This window comes from Molothrus ater, chromosome 4 (assembly GCF_012460135.2).
Source record: "Molothrus ater isolate BHLD 08-10-18 breed brown headed cowbird chromosome 4, BPBGC_Mater_1.1, whole genome shotgun sequence".
Taxonomy (NCBI): Eukaryota; Metazoa; Chordata; class Aves; order Passeriformes; family Icteridae; genus Molothrus; species Molothrus ater.
The window spans coordinates 37,850,667-37,866,587 of NC_050481.2; the positions used below are offsets into that span (position 1 = coordinate 37,850,667).

Consider the following 15,921-nt stretch of genomic DNA (forward strand, 5'->3'; position numbering starts at 1 on the left):
CATCATTAGCAACCTTTAAAAAAATATTCTAAGACAAAATACCAAGACCATTATTTTTCTAATTCTGAATTCTGTCCATAACATCAGAATAGTACATTCTTAATATTAAGATTTAATATACTGTCAAATTAATGATATATCAAAATAATATACACAAACTAACCCTTTCATTTATAACTAATGCATCACCACAGAGAGACCCATATTATCTAACCATATGTATTAATGCATATGTCTCATGGAAACAAGTAATTTTCACAGAATAATAGAATCAGTAAGGTTGGAAAAGATCTCCAGGATCACCAAGTCCAACCTTTCATCAAACATCACCATGCCAAAAAAAAAACATATTACAAAGTGCCATGTCAGTCTTTTATGGAACACTTCCAGAGACAGTGACTCCACCATCTCCCTGGGCAGCCCTCCTATGCATGACTACCCTTCCAGTGAAGAAACTCCTCCTGATATCCAACCTGAACTTCCCTTGGCACAGTGTGAGGCCATTTCCCCTTGTCCTGTCACTGGCAGTCTGGATAAAAAGGCTGCCTCCCACGTGGCTACACCCTCCTTTCAGGCAGTTGTAAAGAGCAGTAAGGTTCCCCCTAAGCCTCCTTTTCTCCAGGCTAAACAACCCCTGTCCCCCAGCCACTCCTAGGATTTACCCTCTAGACCCTTCAACAGCTCCACTGCCCTTCTCTGGACTCACCCCCTTGTGTTATGAGGGGCCCAGAACTGGACACAGGACTCAAAGTCTGGTTTCACCAGTTCTGAGCACAGAGGGACAATCCCTGTCCTAGTCCCACTGGCCACACCATTGCTGATACAGGCCAGGATGCCATTGCCTTCTTGGCCACCTGGACACAGCTGGCTCACATTCAGCTGCTGTCAGCCAGCACAGCTAAGCTATGTAGGAAGTTTGCACTGTAACAGTGACTTCAAGATACACTGTTATAGGGCACTATAACATAGTGGCATAGACTAGCTAGTACAGAGTGACATAAGCACTCTAGAAAGCAAGCTATGGATGTTCCCAAACCTCTTTGAGAAATGAATCCTGGAGAATTCAGCTGCAGAAATTTGAGACATTACTGCTCTGCTCGCAGTACTGAACCTTCTATGTTCATAATCCACGCTGCAATCTTCAAAGTAGCAATCACTAGGATTTTATTAATCTATTTGCACTTGACTGCCTGAGTTATCTGAAGATAGAGCAGCCATGGAAGAAGGATTGTAGGTAGCACAGGTAGAAAACTTATCTTAATCCATTACAGATGTGTTCAGTAGGAGCTTCTCTGACAAAAGCTTTCTGTGACCTGCAGTGAATACTGCTACAACATGCTCTGAGGATCCACTGACAGAAGTGAGTAAATCACTTTGTTGATGAAGTTCAATAGCAAGCCATTAAACATAGCCATTCTAGCTTGAATGGTTTATTTCCAGCTTTTAAAGATACCACCTTGAAACATAAAGCAACAATTAATCAAATGCACAGTGCACAAGCATCTAAATGACTTTATTAATACATTAATGTGTGCTTTTATTACCCAATGATTTTATTTAAGTAGACAGAGAATAATCAAAATGACAAGACACATTCTTTTTACTCGCTCTCCTCTTTTGCCATTTCTTAGCTTGATTTTAGCAACGATTCCATCAAATCAGTAAGTCACCAATTTAAGAGAATGATCAAACAGATCTTCAAATACCTGTGGAATGATCCTCATTATGCTAAAGTTCTATTCCAAATGAATCCTGATGTCTCTAGACAAAGAAAGTGACAAAACCCAAAGCTATAGGTAACTGTCACACTCTAGGCATATAACTGCTCCTTTGCAGAGGTTAATGTGCTGTAAGACAGGGTGAGTGCACAGGATATTACTGACAAGGAAATCACTCTGATTATGGTTCATAACTTCCACTACAAAAAAAGGGTGACAGGATGATTTCTAATCATTTGTCTTCACATCCAGTCAGTCAACCAAAACTCCTTGAAGGTTTGTACTACCAGGGATGGTTGCATGTACTGTCTATTCAAACGTATTCTCAGCTGTTGTGGAACAAGTGAGAATGGTCCATAAGGACTTCTTGTCTCTTCATTAAAGCTTTGAAATAGTCTCCACTACTCCTCAAGCCCCTTTCCTTTCATGTCAGCATTTTCATGCAATTTTCTTTTCAAGAGAAAACCTTGACTAAATCTTTGAAAGACAATTAAATATTCTCAGCATAAATTTTATCTGTAGAGTCATAGTTCCACTTCCAGCCTGTTATTCCAAATGTCTGACAAATATATTTTTAAGTGACAAGGCAAAGGGCCTGTTCAATGGTTACTATTCATCACTTCTGGCTACTCAGTTCGTAGGAAAACAAGCAGACCATAACAGCCATTAAATGCTAGAAACAACCATTTTTAAGGTAGTAATAACTGGTGGAACTTAGCACTGTCCTCTTCTAAGTTGAGATGCTAACAGGACAAAAGGAATTAAATGCAGTCTACTACTTGCTCAGTTGGTCGACTTAGCAAAGGGTTTGAAACCATGAAGTGAAACTGAGTGAATCCTGGAATTTTATTACATGCAGCACCTAAGAAAAAAAGAAAACAAGATTCTAATTTACTACATTTGGGGTTAGTCTCTCTGTCACTGTATTTTATAATCTAAAGATCCAGTTACTAATTCTACTACAGTGGTATAATTATTCTTTTACAAAATGTTTAACCCAAGACATCTTGAAAGTATTTAATTTTAAAGTTAAAATACAATACTGCTGGCTGTTGTAGTGCAATTAATGCCCTTATAGTACAATTCAAAACAGTAACACAAGTCAGGAAAATCTCTCTCTCTTTCAATCCTGATTAATTTAATGAGTTCCTTCAACACTAATCTCTTAAACACAGAACTATAGGAAGTAGCAGATCAAAGATAAGCAAAGCAGTCTAACTAAATAATCCACATTGATTAGCAAATTGTATTTCCCACTGATCTAAGAGTTCACTAATGAGATGCTTGGCAAAATGACTACTCTTAGATCGCTTTGAAGCTATGCTTAACATTCATATTCTCTCTCCCTTATGCCATATCTAGGGAAGGCAAAGCAGTCTTTTTTTAAAACCTTCAAATTAATCATATACAGTCCAGGAAAACAAATGAAGGTCGTAAATATTTTTGGGTTTTGCTAAGACTTCCATAAATTTTGTGAAAGTCTAAGACATCAAAATGCAAAATTAAATTACCTCCAGTCTGCACTAGGACACAGCTGCCCTCCTAACCAGCATTCCATACTGTGAATGGCCGGTACTGCTGCAGTCTTCAAAGAATAGTTAAAGACTTTTTAAAAACTTCTGCTCAGTTTTGTGCATCAGTGACCTAGTTAGGTCAAGCACCTTTGTCTGCCCAACAAAATACATACCATAACTTCCAGTTGTATTGGCACAAATGATAGCACCAAAGAACTTTGGAGCGTACTTCTGGATTCTGGAAATAACTTTCTGACAGGCTACTGTTGGGTCTGTTCCCATCCTCATATATTCCACAGCTTGGTAACTAAAAAAAACCCAACCCCATACCCAGAAAATTAGCCATATTTAGGTTACATAATTTAAAGTACCACAGAAGAGACACTGGTTTCTTTGAATAATGGAAACACGTGATAATTTTTAAGCCAACTTCTTATTGGCAATTATTACTCAAATTGTACACAAAAAGCAATTAAAACAAGACTAAAAGGGACTACAAGATAACATCTATACCATGCATCATTCTATGGCAGGTCAAACCAAGACAGAACTCTGATCCTTTGCCGTAGAAGAGGCTAAGCAAAAGATCAGTTAAAAAACTGCAAGGAGCAGTGGCTTAGAAGACTTAGTGGCTTCTACTTTTCATCACATGATTTGATTTAACATTAGAAGTAATTGCTAATTTTCAGAAAGGCTAATGTCAAGATAATTTTTTGAGGAAAACTCAGTATTACATTACTGATAAATTATTGAGTTCAGTAAGCATTAAAAAAATCTTTCAGAAAAAAATTAAGTTTCTGAAAACATCAAAAGTGACAGATTTTCTTTATTTTATGAATATGAAGGTACCATGTTTTGATCAGGACTTTGAGCCACTTTCAAACTTTTTACAAAATGATTAAAAAAGCCTCCTTATTCTAAGAGTAATCAAAATTAATTTCCTTTATATTGAAAGAAATTGCTTGAGATGAACCAGTTGCATTTCCAAAATGTCCTGAGGTAAAAGATTACTTATGTTGCCATTTTCTTTCAGAACCTGAAGATTAAATGATAACTCATGTCATAACTTACAAGCAAACAACATTTTATGCTTTGATGAAAGATGCATATACCAAGACAAACTCATTACACTAAGACATCTACAGATTGCATTAATTACATACGTTATCAAAGTACCACAGAAAAGAAAAACTCTTGCATTTTGAGATTCCCTATTATCTTTGATTTATTTATTCTAACAATCAAAAAGGTTCAAGTTATCTAAAGACTATCTGATATAAAGCTGTATTTCATTCTTGACTAATCAAAAACTCAGCAAGAAGTTACCACCTCAATGAGGACATACACAAAATATTAACAATTTTGCCCTTTATTTGACACTTCCTTCACTTCTGGGAGGTTAATTCTTGTCTTTGTTTTCATGTGGGAATATCTAAATATCATGGAATTAGTAAAAATCTTTATCTATAAGGAACCAGTAATTAACCACCTAGTCTGGTAATTAACCCACTGGTGCCAACATTAAATGTTTTAAGCATTACAGACAAACACTTCAGGCTGCTTAAGTGCAATCTAAGCTTTTACTGACTAACCTTATAGTGGAGATCAACTCACTACTCATCTTGGTATCTTGTATGACAAGATAGATAACTCATGAAGTTGTCAACTGCCTTGTGTTTGAAAGACTGACTCAGAACAGCTTGAAATTCACTGACAACATCTGTAATTATGCAACAGCCAGCAGGCTTTCTTGGCTGCCAAAGTTTCAGAGAAGTTGCCTGAGTGATATGAAGGCCACTTCTATATTATCCTTCAAGCATCAGTGCCCATTATGTTCAGCATGGACTTCCATAATTGATTCCTGCTGAGAGCGACCCACGAGGATGCTCACGAAGAGAGACATTTCTTACAGTTTATGCAACCACTGTGACAACACTAAAACACCTCTTTCAGTTTCAAATTAGATGCAATTACAAAGGATTGCTGCAGTGATACCTCCTGAGTGAGCTGAGACCCACAGTTCATCCTTTCTACAATTTATGATACTTTCCCACACGCAAAACGCTTTGGAGAAGAAAGCTAATCGATTCTGCTAAAAAGCATACAGGTTGGAAATATACTCATTACCCACTGCCTGTTTGCTCACAGCTTGGCAGTATTAAGGGATCTGTCATCAAGATATTTAAGTCTCTTCTTTTAAAACAGATAAAAAGGGTAACTTGGTTCTGCTACTATTCTTTCCCCTTCCACTCCTTCCTTTACTCCCACTTCAGCAGCCACTAAGTCAGACCATATTTTTAATCTATTTCTTCATTTGCTGAGTCCACATTTTGCTGCAGAAATCTAGCAAAGTCTGCCCTAAAGACAAACCTGGGTAAGAAGCGCATCATGATGTCACCATCCCCAGTGGCTGCAGCTCCTCCGGCGGTACTATCCGCGTAGGATCCTGCTCCAGCTATTGGAGAATCTCCCACACGCCTGTAGTGAACAATGGAAAATAAAAACCAAACTTTGTCAGCCTTACTGCCTCCAGCTGACTTAGCATTAAACCCACAGGAGAACAGAACAGGTAAAGAGGTCAATTCACTGCAGTCAAAAGTCTTGTCTTAAGACTACCTGTAAAAATGATCTGTGACAACCTGACTGACCCGAGGCTTAATCCACCGCCAATGCATAACTGTCTGTTATTATACTGACAATAGTTAAGCCAGTGAGCTTTAGCCTGTGGGCAACAGTAAGCAGCTGGGGACATTAATATGTTCAATAACTTGTTGCTAAATCCAGAAGTTGTCTGACTTGGTTGACAGACAATAATCCTAACTGCGTAGAAAAAGCATCTCAAAGACATAACACAAGCCTGAGGCTCTGATTTTATGTACATTTCTTAGGAGACTGTGCGCCTCTCCAAAATGCTTATTTGTCCCTGGTGCCTTGCCTTACAAGTTGTCTCACAACTGTGCCAGTTGTTTGTGCCTCTATATGGTGAATTAACCAAGCTGAAAAACAAGCATTCCCTCAAATGCAACATGTACTCTTGCAACTGAATCAGTTTCTCAATATTAGGATTTATGGCAAGTGTACAAAAAAAGTTTTGTGATCTACAGGTAAACATTTTAAGCCCCAATGACAAGTTTAACATAGGAAACAAGGTGGGAGAAAAAAGCTTTTTTGTAAAATCAGAGATACTAACCCTGGAAGTTTGTGGATTGCACCATTAGTAGACGTCCCAGAAGCAACGGTTCCACTCACACCAATTACAACCATACCTAAGATTTTCAACAGGAACAAAACATATTCAGGAACACTACTAGCACATTTATTTAGTTGACACTAACAACTTGCTAATTCTTCGTATCATAAAGACCATCACACAGAAAGTTATTGCTCAACTTAGAAAAATCCAAACTAAACCAAAAAGTGCAAGTTTCGAGACTATGAAGTATAAAGATATGAAAGACATGAACCTATAACTGCTCTAGTCCTTTGTCTGATCTGCTCATTAATCAACTTACAGTCTTAGCAATTAACAATCCTCAATCAGTAAACTCTCAGAAGTTTTAGGGCCAACTGCTGCTAATTTGTTTTAGTACTAGTTTCTGTAGAAATTTACTGATTTAGAAGAAAGCCAGGACAGAAGAAAAATGAAAGCAAACTTTTTAAGTTTAAGGAGTGTGAAAAACACTGCTTTTAGTTGGCAAAACGAGTAATGGTATACTCACTTCTACCACTTCAAGGCCTTTTAAGTTGGTCTGACAGCACACCATAATCAAGACAAACATAATTATTTTAAACTTAGTCAGTTTCCTAAGCATCCACAGCAGCCCAAGCAATTATGCCAAGCTATCTATGGGAAAAGCAGCAGGGCAATGAACAAGAGTTAATGGCAAAAAATGAAGGAAGTGTCTGTGCAGCCAGTGAACTTGAAAAAAACAAAAACAAATCCTACTTTTAGGCACTCCATCCTAACACATAACAGAATCTTGAAACCTCTATAAACAGAAAATAATTCCTATATTAAATACTCTTCTTTAAATAAGTATGATTTAATTGTTAGAGGAATGAGGAAAAAAAGATCAGCATCAGAGTTACCAAAAGTTGTTACCAATAGTATCATGGTTATGAACACTTCTTTGTGAGCTGGTCTGTTCTTCTTTATAAGTTACTTCTTCACGCCGTTTATACGGTCCACAGGACTTTGAAGAGTCTGGCACCACATTCTGTAATTAGTTGGTGATTTGCATGAATATATAACATATTCAATACAGATTAATTAAAAAATACTGCAGTCAATAGCTATAATCTACCATAAAGGCATTAGATGTCCAGTACTTAAATCACAGAGATGTACTGAGATCCCAAAAATTGTTTTGCTTCATGAATAAAGACTGATTTCTGGTATTATACAGTAAAAAGATTTTCCTGGAAAAGTTATGTTGTTCAAATTAAGGACTCTCTTTTGCTCAACTGACTGGTCAAAAAAAACCCCAAACTAGTGTACAAACATGTAGAATTCTGTAACACCCAAGCAAAAAAAAGCCCCATTCAAAAAACAAGCCAAGCTCACCACAACAGGCAAGCTTAATGGACATCTGCACTAACCTGATGTATTCAAAGATGCATAATGCCTCTAAACTATTTAAAGACATTAATTATTTCTGTAAGATTTTTTTTCAGAAATTTACACATGCATCAAAAAACACATGCATTGTTTATTTAGGTAAGTCCTGTCCCAATCAAGAACTAATTAACTCCCACACCAAAACACTGCTGCAGCAAGGTCAAAAGCAGCAGGAGCTAAGAAATAATAACTAGACACATATACTCCCAAGTCTAGCAAGTGCTTCGTAATACTAAGGTTTTTCTGTATAATATACAAAAATTCTTTTTCTTCACATGTAACGGGTAACTTCAATATAAGCTGAAAGGAAGAAGGACTACTGACTTTTTAAATCCCCCCTTCACTGCCATCACTGCACTGTACCTTCCAGTAGTTTGGCTGACAGCTTTGATTAAGCCACTCTGAATACAGCGAAAGGGATTTCTGGGTAGTTAAGTCTTCATATGAAAACCCCATTTTTACAGCAAACAGGGAGGCTTGAAAAGCAAGAACAAAATAAAAAAGAAACACTGATTTATTCACAGTTTTATGGGTTTTATGATAATGTATTCATGTTATGCTTTTTTAGAAATCAAGAAATTCGACATCCTTTTTGGAGATGAGAAATACATCTTCAGGGAGCAGTTTCAGCCATTAGAATGATGTAGAACTGCAGTAGCCAACTCTTGCTTCACAGGCGGTGACATAAAAGTTTTCCCATTGAAAGAGAAACAAATTCAACTCTGTCAATCAACTGGACACAATTAAGAGTATGAAACAAGAACGGCCTAGGTGTCACAAATAAATCATCCAAATATAGGTGTATTTTCCCTAAAAAGCAAGTTTTTATCAAATACAAATAACATAACACTATGTTTGCCATTAAAACTGATACCTGAAGAAAGGAATCCACCAGCTTACATCACATTACACTTCGTCCTAGCAGCTTTAGAAGTGACTGCTTCCTTGTTTTGAAAATTAATATAGTATGTGACAAGAGAGCAAAAGAAATACCAACACAAGCAACGAAAGAATGCTACACTTCTAAGAATGACTTATCATTAGGCAAAGAAAAAGAAAAAAGATCAACTCTTCTGTCATCTTCTAGCTGTAGATACTTTTGATATTACCCAGTAACAGATACTGTTGCTAGGTGCAGATGCTTGAATTTATATTATCAATCCTTGATAATAATGTCACTATAATACACAGCTGAACAGACTTATCCAGTCCAAGAATTAAGAGAAGCCTTCAATTATTTCTGGACTGCTTTTCTATGTTTTTCTTAAAAACTGACACAAGTATCAGCACTCAGAGGAAAAGAAAACTGACAGCTTCAATTAAATAAATACTTATAGAATAAACAGGCAGAATTTGGGGGTTTTGTTGTTGTTTTGTTTTGGGTTTTTTTTTTCCCCTAAGATAAAATTGTGCTTGTGAATGTTTGTCAAGAATTATTTCATAGTTTTGAAACATTCTTTTTATTCCAGGAAGCAGAGTTCCTAATTTTGCATCTTGAATAAAAAAAGCCTACAGAGATTACATGCATTTATATAAAAAGATTTTACTGTTCTAGCTATCTTTTCTGTAATAGAAGTACTTCTATTTAGAAATACAAGTATTTTTATTTTGTTCTCTCACATGCCAGTTTGAAGGTTCATATGGATTTTCCTTTTATTCATCTTCATCTGGTGAAGACAATCAGAGTTTCTCTTATCCAGGTTCTGATTTCCACAAAAAATACATTTCTTCAAAAGAAATAGTCTTTCTCAATTTCTCCACTGTTTTCATTAATTCATTAACATTAAATACCATCTCAAATTTTTACTCAGATGAATCTTTAGCTTTCACATCTTTCTTTTGCCAATACTGCTAGGTGTTTTCTTCTGAGCAAGCTATCACTGACAGTAAGTATTCAGCATAATAAACTTGTCCACATGCCTCCAGTAGGCAAAGAGGTACCTTCTTAGATTGGAAGATGGATCTAAAATCAGCACTTTAATCCTTCTGTTTCTTCATTTTCCTTATCCTTTCTGTTCATTCTCCTGATTAAAATTTAAAAATACTGTGGTAGCTAGCAATGAGGGGCAAATGAGTATTAGGAGTACTTCTCCCTCAACTATTTAACACCTGACCAATTTCTTTTTCTGCACTACATGTGAAATTTCTCTTAGAAAAGCTATCATCATTGTCAATTGCCTTAAATTAAATAGAATCTACAGGTTTCTCTGTTCAGACCTTCAGTCAAATTGTATCCTCACCTCCCAAAATTGTTCCATTTTACTCCATCAAAAAAATGCTCATGTACTTACTTTTGCACCTGCTAATTACTTCAAGAATATTTTATCTTTTCTTATCAATTTCAAAGCAATTGAATCACCATTAATGCTCAGATGTCATTTTTCAGACTTATCTGCATATTTCCTTCTGAGCAGGTAGAGGCTCAGAGCAGGCTTCTTAAAAGCCAAGAAACCTGTTCACCACTCACACACCTCTGGGGAATGAACAGCTCTTTTTCAAACTGGTACTACTCTACCAACAGCAGCCTGTATTTAAAAAGCTCAACTAATCCTCCAATTTGCTATTGCTCTTTTGTTGTGCCTGGGAGTACAACCTTTACTGAGCTTTTTTTACATTTAAGTTCTCACTAATACTTTTAAACTATGAAATACACTAATCACACTCAATATATACCAAAATATTAGAATTTAACTCCAGTGTCTATTAATTCTGCCATTCCATAGAAAAAGTTACTGGTTTTAAATGCAACATTTACATCTAACAGTTTCTATAGTGACTTTCAATAAATCATCTTTGGTAACGTGGATATCAGTGATATTAGCCTTGGGATTACAAGTCAGTATTTGCAGTTAAGCTAATGGAAAAAAACAAACATACAACTATTTATTCCGTCTAAAAATAAACCTATTTCATGGACACAGAATGAAAGAATAAACACTTTTGAACTATTTGAGTAGATTGATTTGATTGTCAAGAAATTCTTCTACCTGTGTTACTGAGATGAAAACATGGCAATTCTATTATGAAGTGTTTTAAAATGAGGATTTGACTTGGAAACAGTTAAAGGAATAATTACCTGACTCTCCCACTAGTAACGTATGCTTAGTGTATTCAATGACCTTTCGTGCTACACCAATCGCATTTTTCACACGCCTGAGATCTGCAACAGCCCCAACTTCCATAGTGTTGCTGGAAACAAGGAATATTTAAAACTTATTATAACTACAAGAATAATTGCACATTTTTTACTAGAGGAAATCTATTCTCATCTAAAGCAAAAAGTTTGCTCCTTTACCATAATGCTTCAATTGTTTTATGCCACAGACAGATGTCACTACATTAGTAAGGAAAGACTTCCTACCTATATTGTTTCCTTTCACAGGCATGGAGATGTCACTCAAGAAACAGTATTTCCATTCACAGCAATATTTTCAGTAGAGTAACTATTTTGTTACATAAACTCATAACATGAATCGCATATTTGCAATTACTTTTTAATCACAACAGCTTTAAACAGCAAATAAATTATTGAAGACAATTGCCCCAAAAGTGAAATATTTATGGACTGAATGCAAAGGGAAAGCTAACAATGCTACAAACCATCTGTTTCAGCTGCTATACCTAGAACTGGATTAATGCACTACAAGTGAAGAGTCATTTCCTACTCTTCCACAATCAGGTATGTTATTTTTCCTTGTTCCACAAGTTAGCTTGCCCCATAGTCAGCCCCAAAGCACCAAGATCCTGTAACAACCTTTAAGTGTGCTAAAAGTGGCACGTGTGAGAAACAAGTTAATGGAAGTTGGCTTTCACTTGGTGTTGCATGAATTGGTATTACTAATTATACTGCTGATTAAATATTATGATGTCAATATTGACATAGTGATATATGCTGTGGAGTGGTTGATATTGTTGCAGTGGCCTGGTTGTGAGGATGGTTCTGTGTGTTGTGGTGTGGGTTTGTGAGTTCACATCGGACAGACTGTTGCTGGCCTAACCTTTGAGACACAACCTTAAAAGCAGCAGAACTCATCCAGCAATGGCCCTGAGGACTACACTGATGAAACTGTGTGGGCACCCAGGAGGAGACATGGGGCGAGACTATGTAAAATCAAATCAAATATGCAGCAAGCTGATGGAACACCAGGGGTATAAAACACAGAGCTGCCAGATGAGCCTCTGGTGTTCGGCCATGCTCCCAGCACTGTCCCTTTTGCCTTGTGAACTTTTTTATTCTTCTCAATAAAACTCTTATAATGCATTCCCACTTGGGGTCTGAGTTGTTTATAACGGCAGGGATCATTCTCTTCTCTGTACAGCTTCCTTACCCATCCATAATCATTGCATCCAGAGTTGTTTCTCCACTTTCATCTGGGCTTCCTCCGTACCCCACGCTCCCATCACACTGATCGATCTCACACTGACCACAGCCTCTCTCGATCGCATCCAGCTCTGAACCTCCCAACTCCAATACTCTCCAAGCTGTAATCAACACAAATAATTAAATGTCACTAGGGAAAAGAGTTTCTACTGCAGCTTGAAGATAGACATGATGCAGGTGCATTACATAAGTGGATAAAAAGCAGTAAACTATAAATTACAGATTATGAAGTCAAAATATAAATATAATCAAAGAATTGGTTATATTTTCAAAATTCACTATTCACTTTTCTAAATATTCTTTTCCTTGCGTATCTGATTAGTATTTCTGACTGAGAAAGACTGAGAGCTTTTTTTTTGACTGAGGTATTATTTATTAACCCTTATCACAAGCTCTCTATATCAAATGCCCTTCTCTGTCCAGAACCAATCATTACTTTATCACCACTCGTTTAAAGCCTTCTGGGAGAAGAAAGAGAGGGGAAAAAAATCTTCCAATGCAAAAAAATAACAAAAAAAGGCCAAAAAAAAGGCTGCTCTCAAGAGCTTTGTATGAGAGTATTAAGTGTCCAACTGCAGAATAAAAAGGTATAAATGTACATCAGTAACTATGTAAGCACAAAAGCAAAATGAAAATTATATATAAGAAATTAAGTCTCCACATTGTCCTGTTCAACCCTTGGTGTTCCATTCTTCAGGATCTAGATCATGGTGCAGCTTTGTAAGACACTGCAGATGTGTCAAACGACATGACTTGGATACACTGAGCCTGAAGGCACTGCAGATAGATTTCACAAGGATGGACCTCAGGCAACATCTTCTAAGGTGCTTGAGATTGCTGCCAATGACAATCACAGTCCTGCTTACTCCAATTTGTGCTGGCTCTGGCACTCCATCACCTGACAGACCCAGCACAGGGGAGGCAGCATATGCCAAGAAGCCTAATCATCACAGATGCTTCACAAGTACTACATGAAGTTGCCTGCACCAGGGAAAAAATAAGACTTAATACTATGCATCCAACTGCACATATGCTTGCCTCTATTACAAACTTCAGTGTGATGAGTATTGTCTGATTCCTATTACCTTTGTTGCCGTATTACCTATTACCTTTAAGCCTTAGCACAGGATTTCAGAAGCTGCAAAGCCAAGGGCCTTGCAATTTTCATGACTGTGTTTCATTTCTGACCATTAAAAGGCTTTACTGCTAACTCGTTTCACAAGCAAGCATTCTGTACTAAGGGGTTGCTTACAACTCGGCTGTAATAAAATAATCTGCAAGTCTTTAAAAATTACTATTCACATCCAATGTACGTTGCCATAGGAAAGCCTGCTTTGACGGTCCATAACACATCACCAAACAACAGTTTCAAAGAAAAAATATAACTACCTAATTCTTTAGAGGAAGCTCAAAAAAACAAAAAAAACAACAAAACATTAAATAACACTGCACAAGAGTGCAAACCACATTATTAACAAAAGCATGTCTTTGATCTAGCTTTTTCGCAGTTCGTAACTCCCCTCTTTAGTTTTTGTGGCTTTTGGTCGGGATTTTTAGCGTTACTTCCCATCGTGGAAAGTGAAACCATTTGCTCGCAGGTTCCTAGCGGCACAGAGACGGACGGGCAAGCTCGGGCGCTGGGCCCTTCCGTAGGAAGGGTAACCCTTTCCAAGCCGGCCGAGGCGCCTCCCGCCACCTCCGCGCCGGCAGCGGGGCTGCCCCTCAGCCGTGACGGGGCAGCGCGGCGAGCAGAGCCGGGGCTCGGCAGCCAGCGCCGCTTGGCAGCCGGGGCATAGCCCGCTCCTTCTGGTCACGCTTCAGCCCAGTCACGCCTCAGAGACTCGTTCTTCCTTAACCAGCACCAACACTCGGGTCCGCCCGGCAGCCCCTAAGCAGGAGGGCGCTCCCGAAAGACACAGCACCGCCCCACCCGCCCCGCAGCAGCCCGGGGCACCGCCGGGACACCTGTCTCTGTGGCCGTCCTAAACGCCCAGGTGTTGATGACTACAGGCAGAGCGGCAGCTGAGGCGGCGCCCGCCGGCGTCAGCACACCGAGGAAGAGGAGCGCGACCGTCACTCCCTGCCAGTCCCCGCCGTGTCCCGCCGCCATCGCCGCCCGGCCCGGCCCCGCTCCGCTCCGCCGCCTCCAAACCGGCGGCGCAGGCGCGCACGGCCCGGCCGTGTCCCCGCTGCCTGCGGGCGGTGCGAACCGGGCCGGGCCGGGCCGGGCCGGGCCCGGCGCTGACCGCAGCCCGGCGTCGGGCTCTGCAGTCCCGGAAACGGTGTTGTGGCTAGGAAGAGCTAAACCCTCGGCAGAGACCGAGGCCCACGCCCACAAATACAGTTTGTATTTCGCAGAATCATAGAATGGTTTGGGTGGGAAGGGACCTTAAAGATCACGTGGTTCCAATCCCCCTTCCGTAGGCAGGGACACCCTCTAGTTGACCAAACTGCTCAGAGACCCATCCAACCTGGTCTTGAACTTCAGGAATGAGGCATGCACAGCGTCCTCGAGTAGCCTGTTCCAGTCCCTCACCACCCTCACAGTAATGAATTCTTTCCTAATACGCAATCTAAGCCTACTCTGTTTCAATTTGGGCCCATTCCCCTTGTCTTGTCACTACCTGCACTTCTATATAGTCTTCATCTTTCCAGTAAGTTCTCTTCATGTACTGGAAAGCTGCAATGAGGTCACCCTGAAGCCTTTCCAGGCAGAATAACTCCAGTTATTCTGCTTATTCTGCTATCTCAGCTTTTCCTCTTAGGAGAGGTGCTCCATCCTTCTGATCAACCTGGTGTGGCCTTGCTCCAACTCTTTCCTGTGTTGGGGTCCCAGAGAGCTGGATGCAGTATTTGAGGTGGGGTCTCACCAGAGCAGCCTAGAGGGGCAAAATCACCTCCCTCAGCCTGCTGGCTGTGCTGCCTTTGATGCAGCTTTTTTATTGAGTCTGCATATGTGTTACAGCCAGCCTGTTTGTCCAGGGCCCCCACCTGCCGATGAGATTGCCAGTGGTGCTGGAGTGCTGGAGCTGAGCTGTCGTGGTGTGAGAAGGCTGTGTAACAGCAGGGCTGCAGGGTGGCAGCAATCTCCCCGTAAGCTCCTGAGATCCATTTGCAGCATCTTCATGTGCTACCTTGCTAACATGGATGTGTTTGTCAAAAGAGCCTTATGCCACAGAGACATTTCTGCGAAGGGCGTGTTTTGGGACCTACTACAGCCAGGTAGGTTATTTACAGGTTATTTAAAAAATTGTGAAAAGCCTTACTTTACAGAAATCATAAAACTTATGTAATTTCTTAATTCTGACCCTGCCATTCAAGCTTTTCCTGATAAACAGTTAGCAGTAGTTCAAAGCTTTTGAACCATTGCCATAGCACTCTGACAGTTTCCAGGTCCAAAGGCTTACCTGCTGTAAGCAAAATTCACTGGCTTGTGTTCAGGGCTGATTAGGATCAAGGAGCTGCTGATCATCAACCAGCCATTATATCTGAACAAAATGAAAAAGGTGACTTTTGCTTCTATGTGGATAAAAAAGAAACTCTTTTTTCTTCTAAGTACTCCTTTGGCTTGTCCTCATTAATCCTTTTCAATATATAATGTGCCGAACTCAATTTATATAGAATGAATATTACACTTTAGCAGCAATGTTGTTGGTCTTGTGTTTGTGCTAAGAGGAGATACTTGAACCT

At 39.2% G+C, this 15,921-nt stretch overlaps 1 protein-coding gene across 1 annotated transcript; it reads right to left on the bottom strand.

Annotated features, from left to right (window-relative positions):
- Nucleotides 1-1,414: 1,414 nt before the first annotated feature.
- On the bottom strand, nucleotides 1,415-14,408 carry AGA (aspartylglucosaminidase). Its single transcript, XM_036382835.2, has 9 exons — nucleotides 14,197-14,408; nucleotides 12,179-12,332; nucleotides 10,927-11,039; nucleotides 8,214-8,326; nucleotides 7,335-7,449; nucleotides 6,423-6,498; nucleotides 5,603-5,710; nucleotides 3,406-3,539; nucleotides 1,415-2,580 (listed from the first exon to the last, which is right to left on the bottom strand). The coding sequence occupies exons 1-9, from the start codon at nucleotides 14,339-14,341 to the stop codon at nucleotides 2,480-2,482; spliced, it is 1,059 nt and encodes a 352-aa protein (XP_036238728.1). The 5' UTR covers nucleotides 14,342-14,408; the 3' UTR covers nucleotides 1,415-2,479.
- Nucleotides 14,409-15,921: the final 1,513 nt, after the last annotated feature.

Bases quoted from the DNA above. Each gene is read 5' to 3' on its own strand.
- AGA (XM_036382835.2), bottom strand. From the start codon at position 14,341: ATGGCGGCGGGACACGGCGGGGACTGGCAGGGAGTGACGGTCGCGCTC. The intron at 11,040-12,178 runs GTAAGGAAGCTG...CCTTGTTTCCAG, and splicing joins GATGCAATGATTATGGATGG to CAACACTATGGAAGTTGGGG. The intron at 5,711-6,422 runs GTTAGTATCTCT...TGTTCACTACAG, and splicing joins GCAATCCACAAACTTCCAGG to GCGTGTGGGAGATTCTCCAA.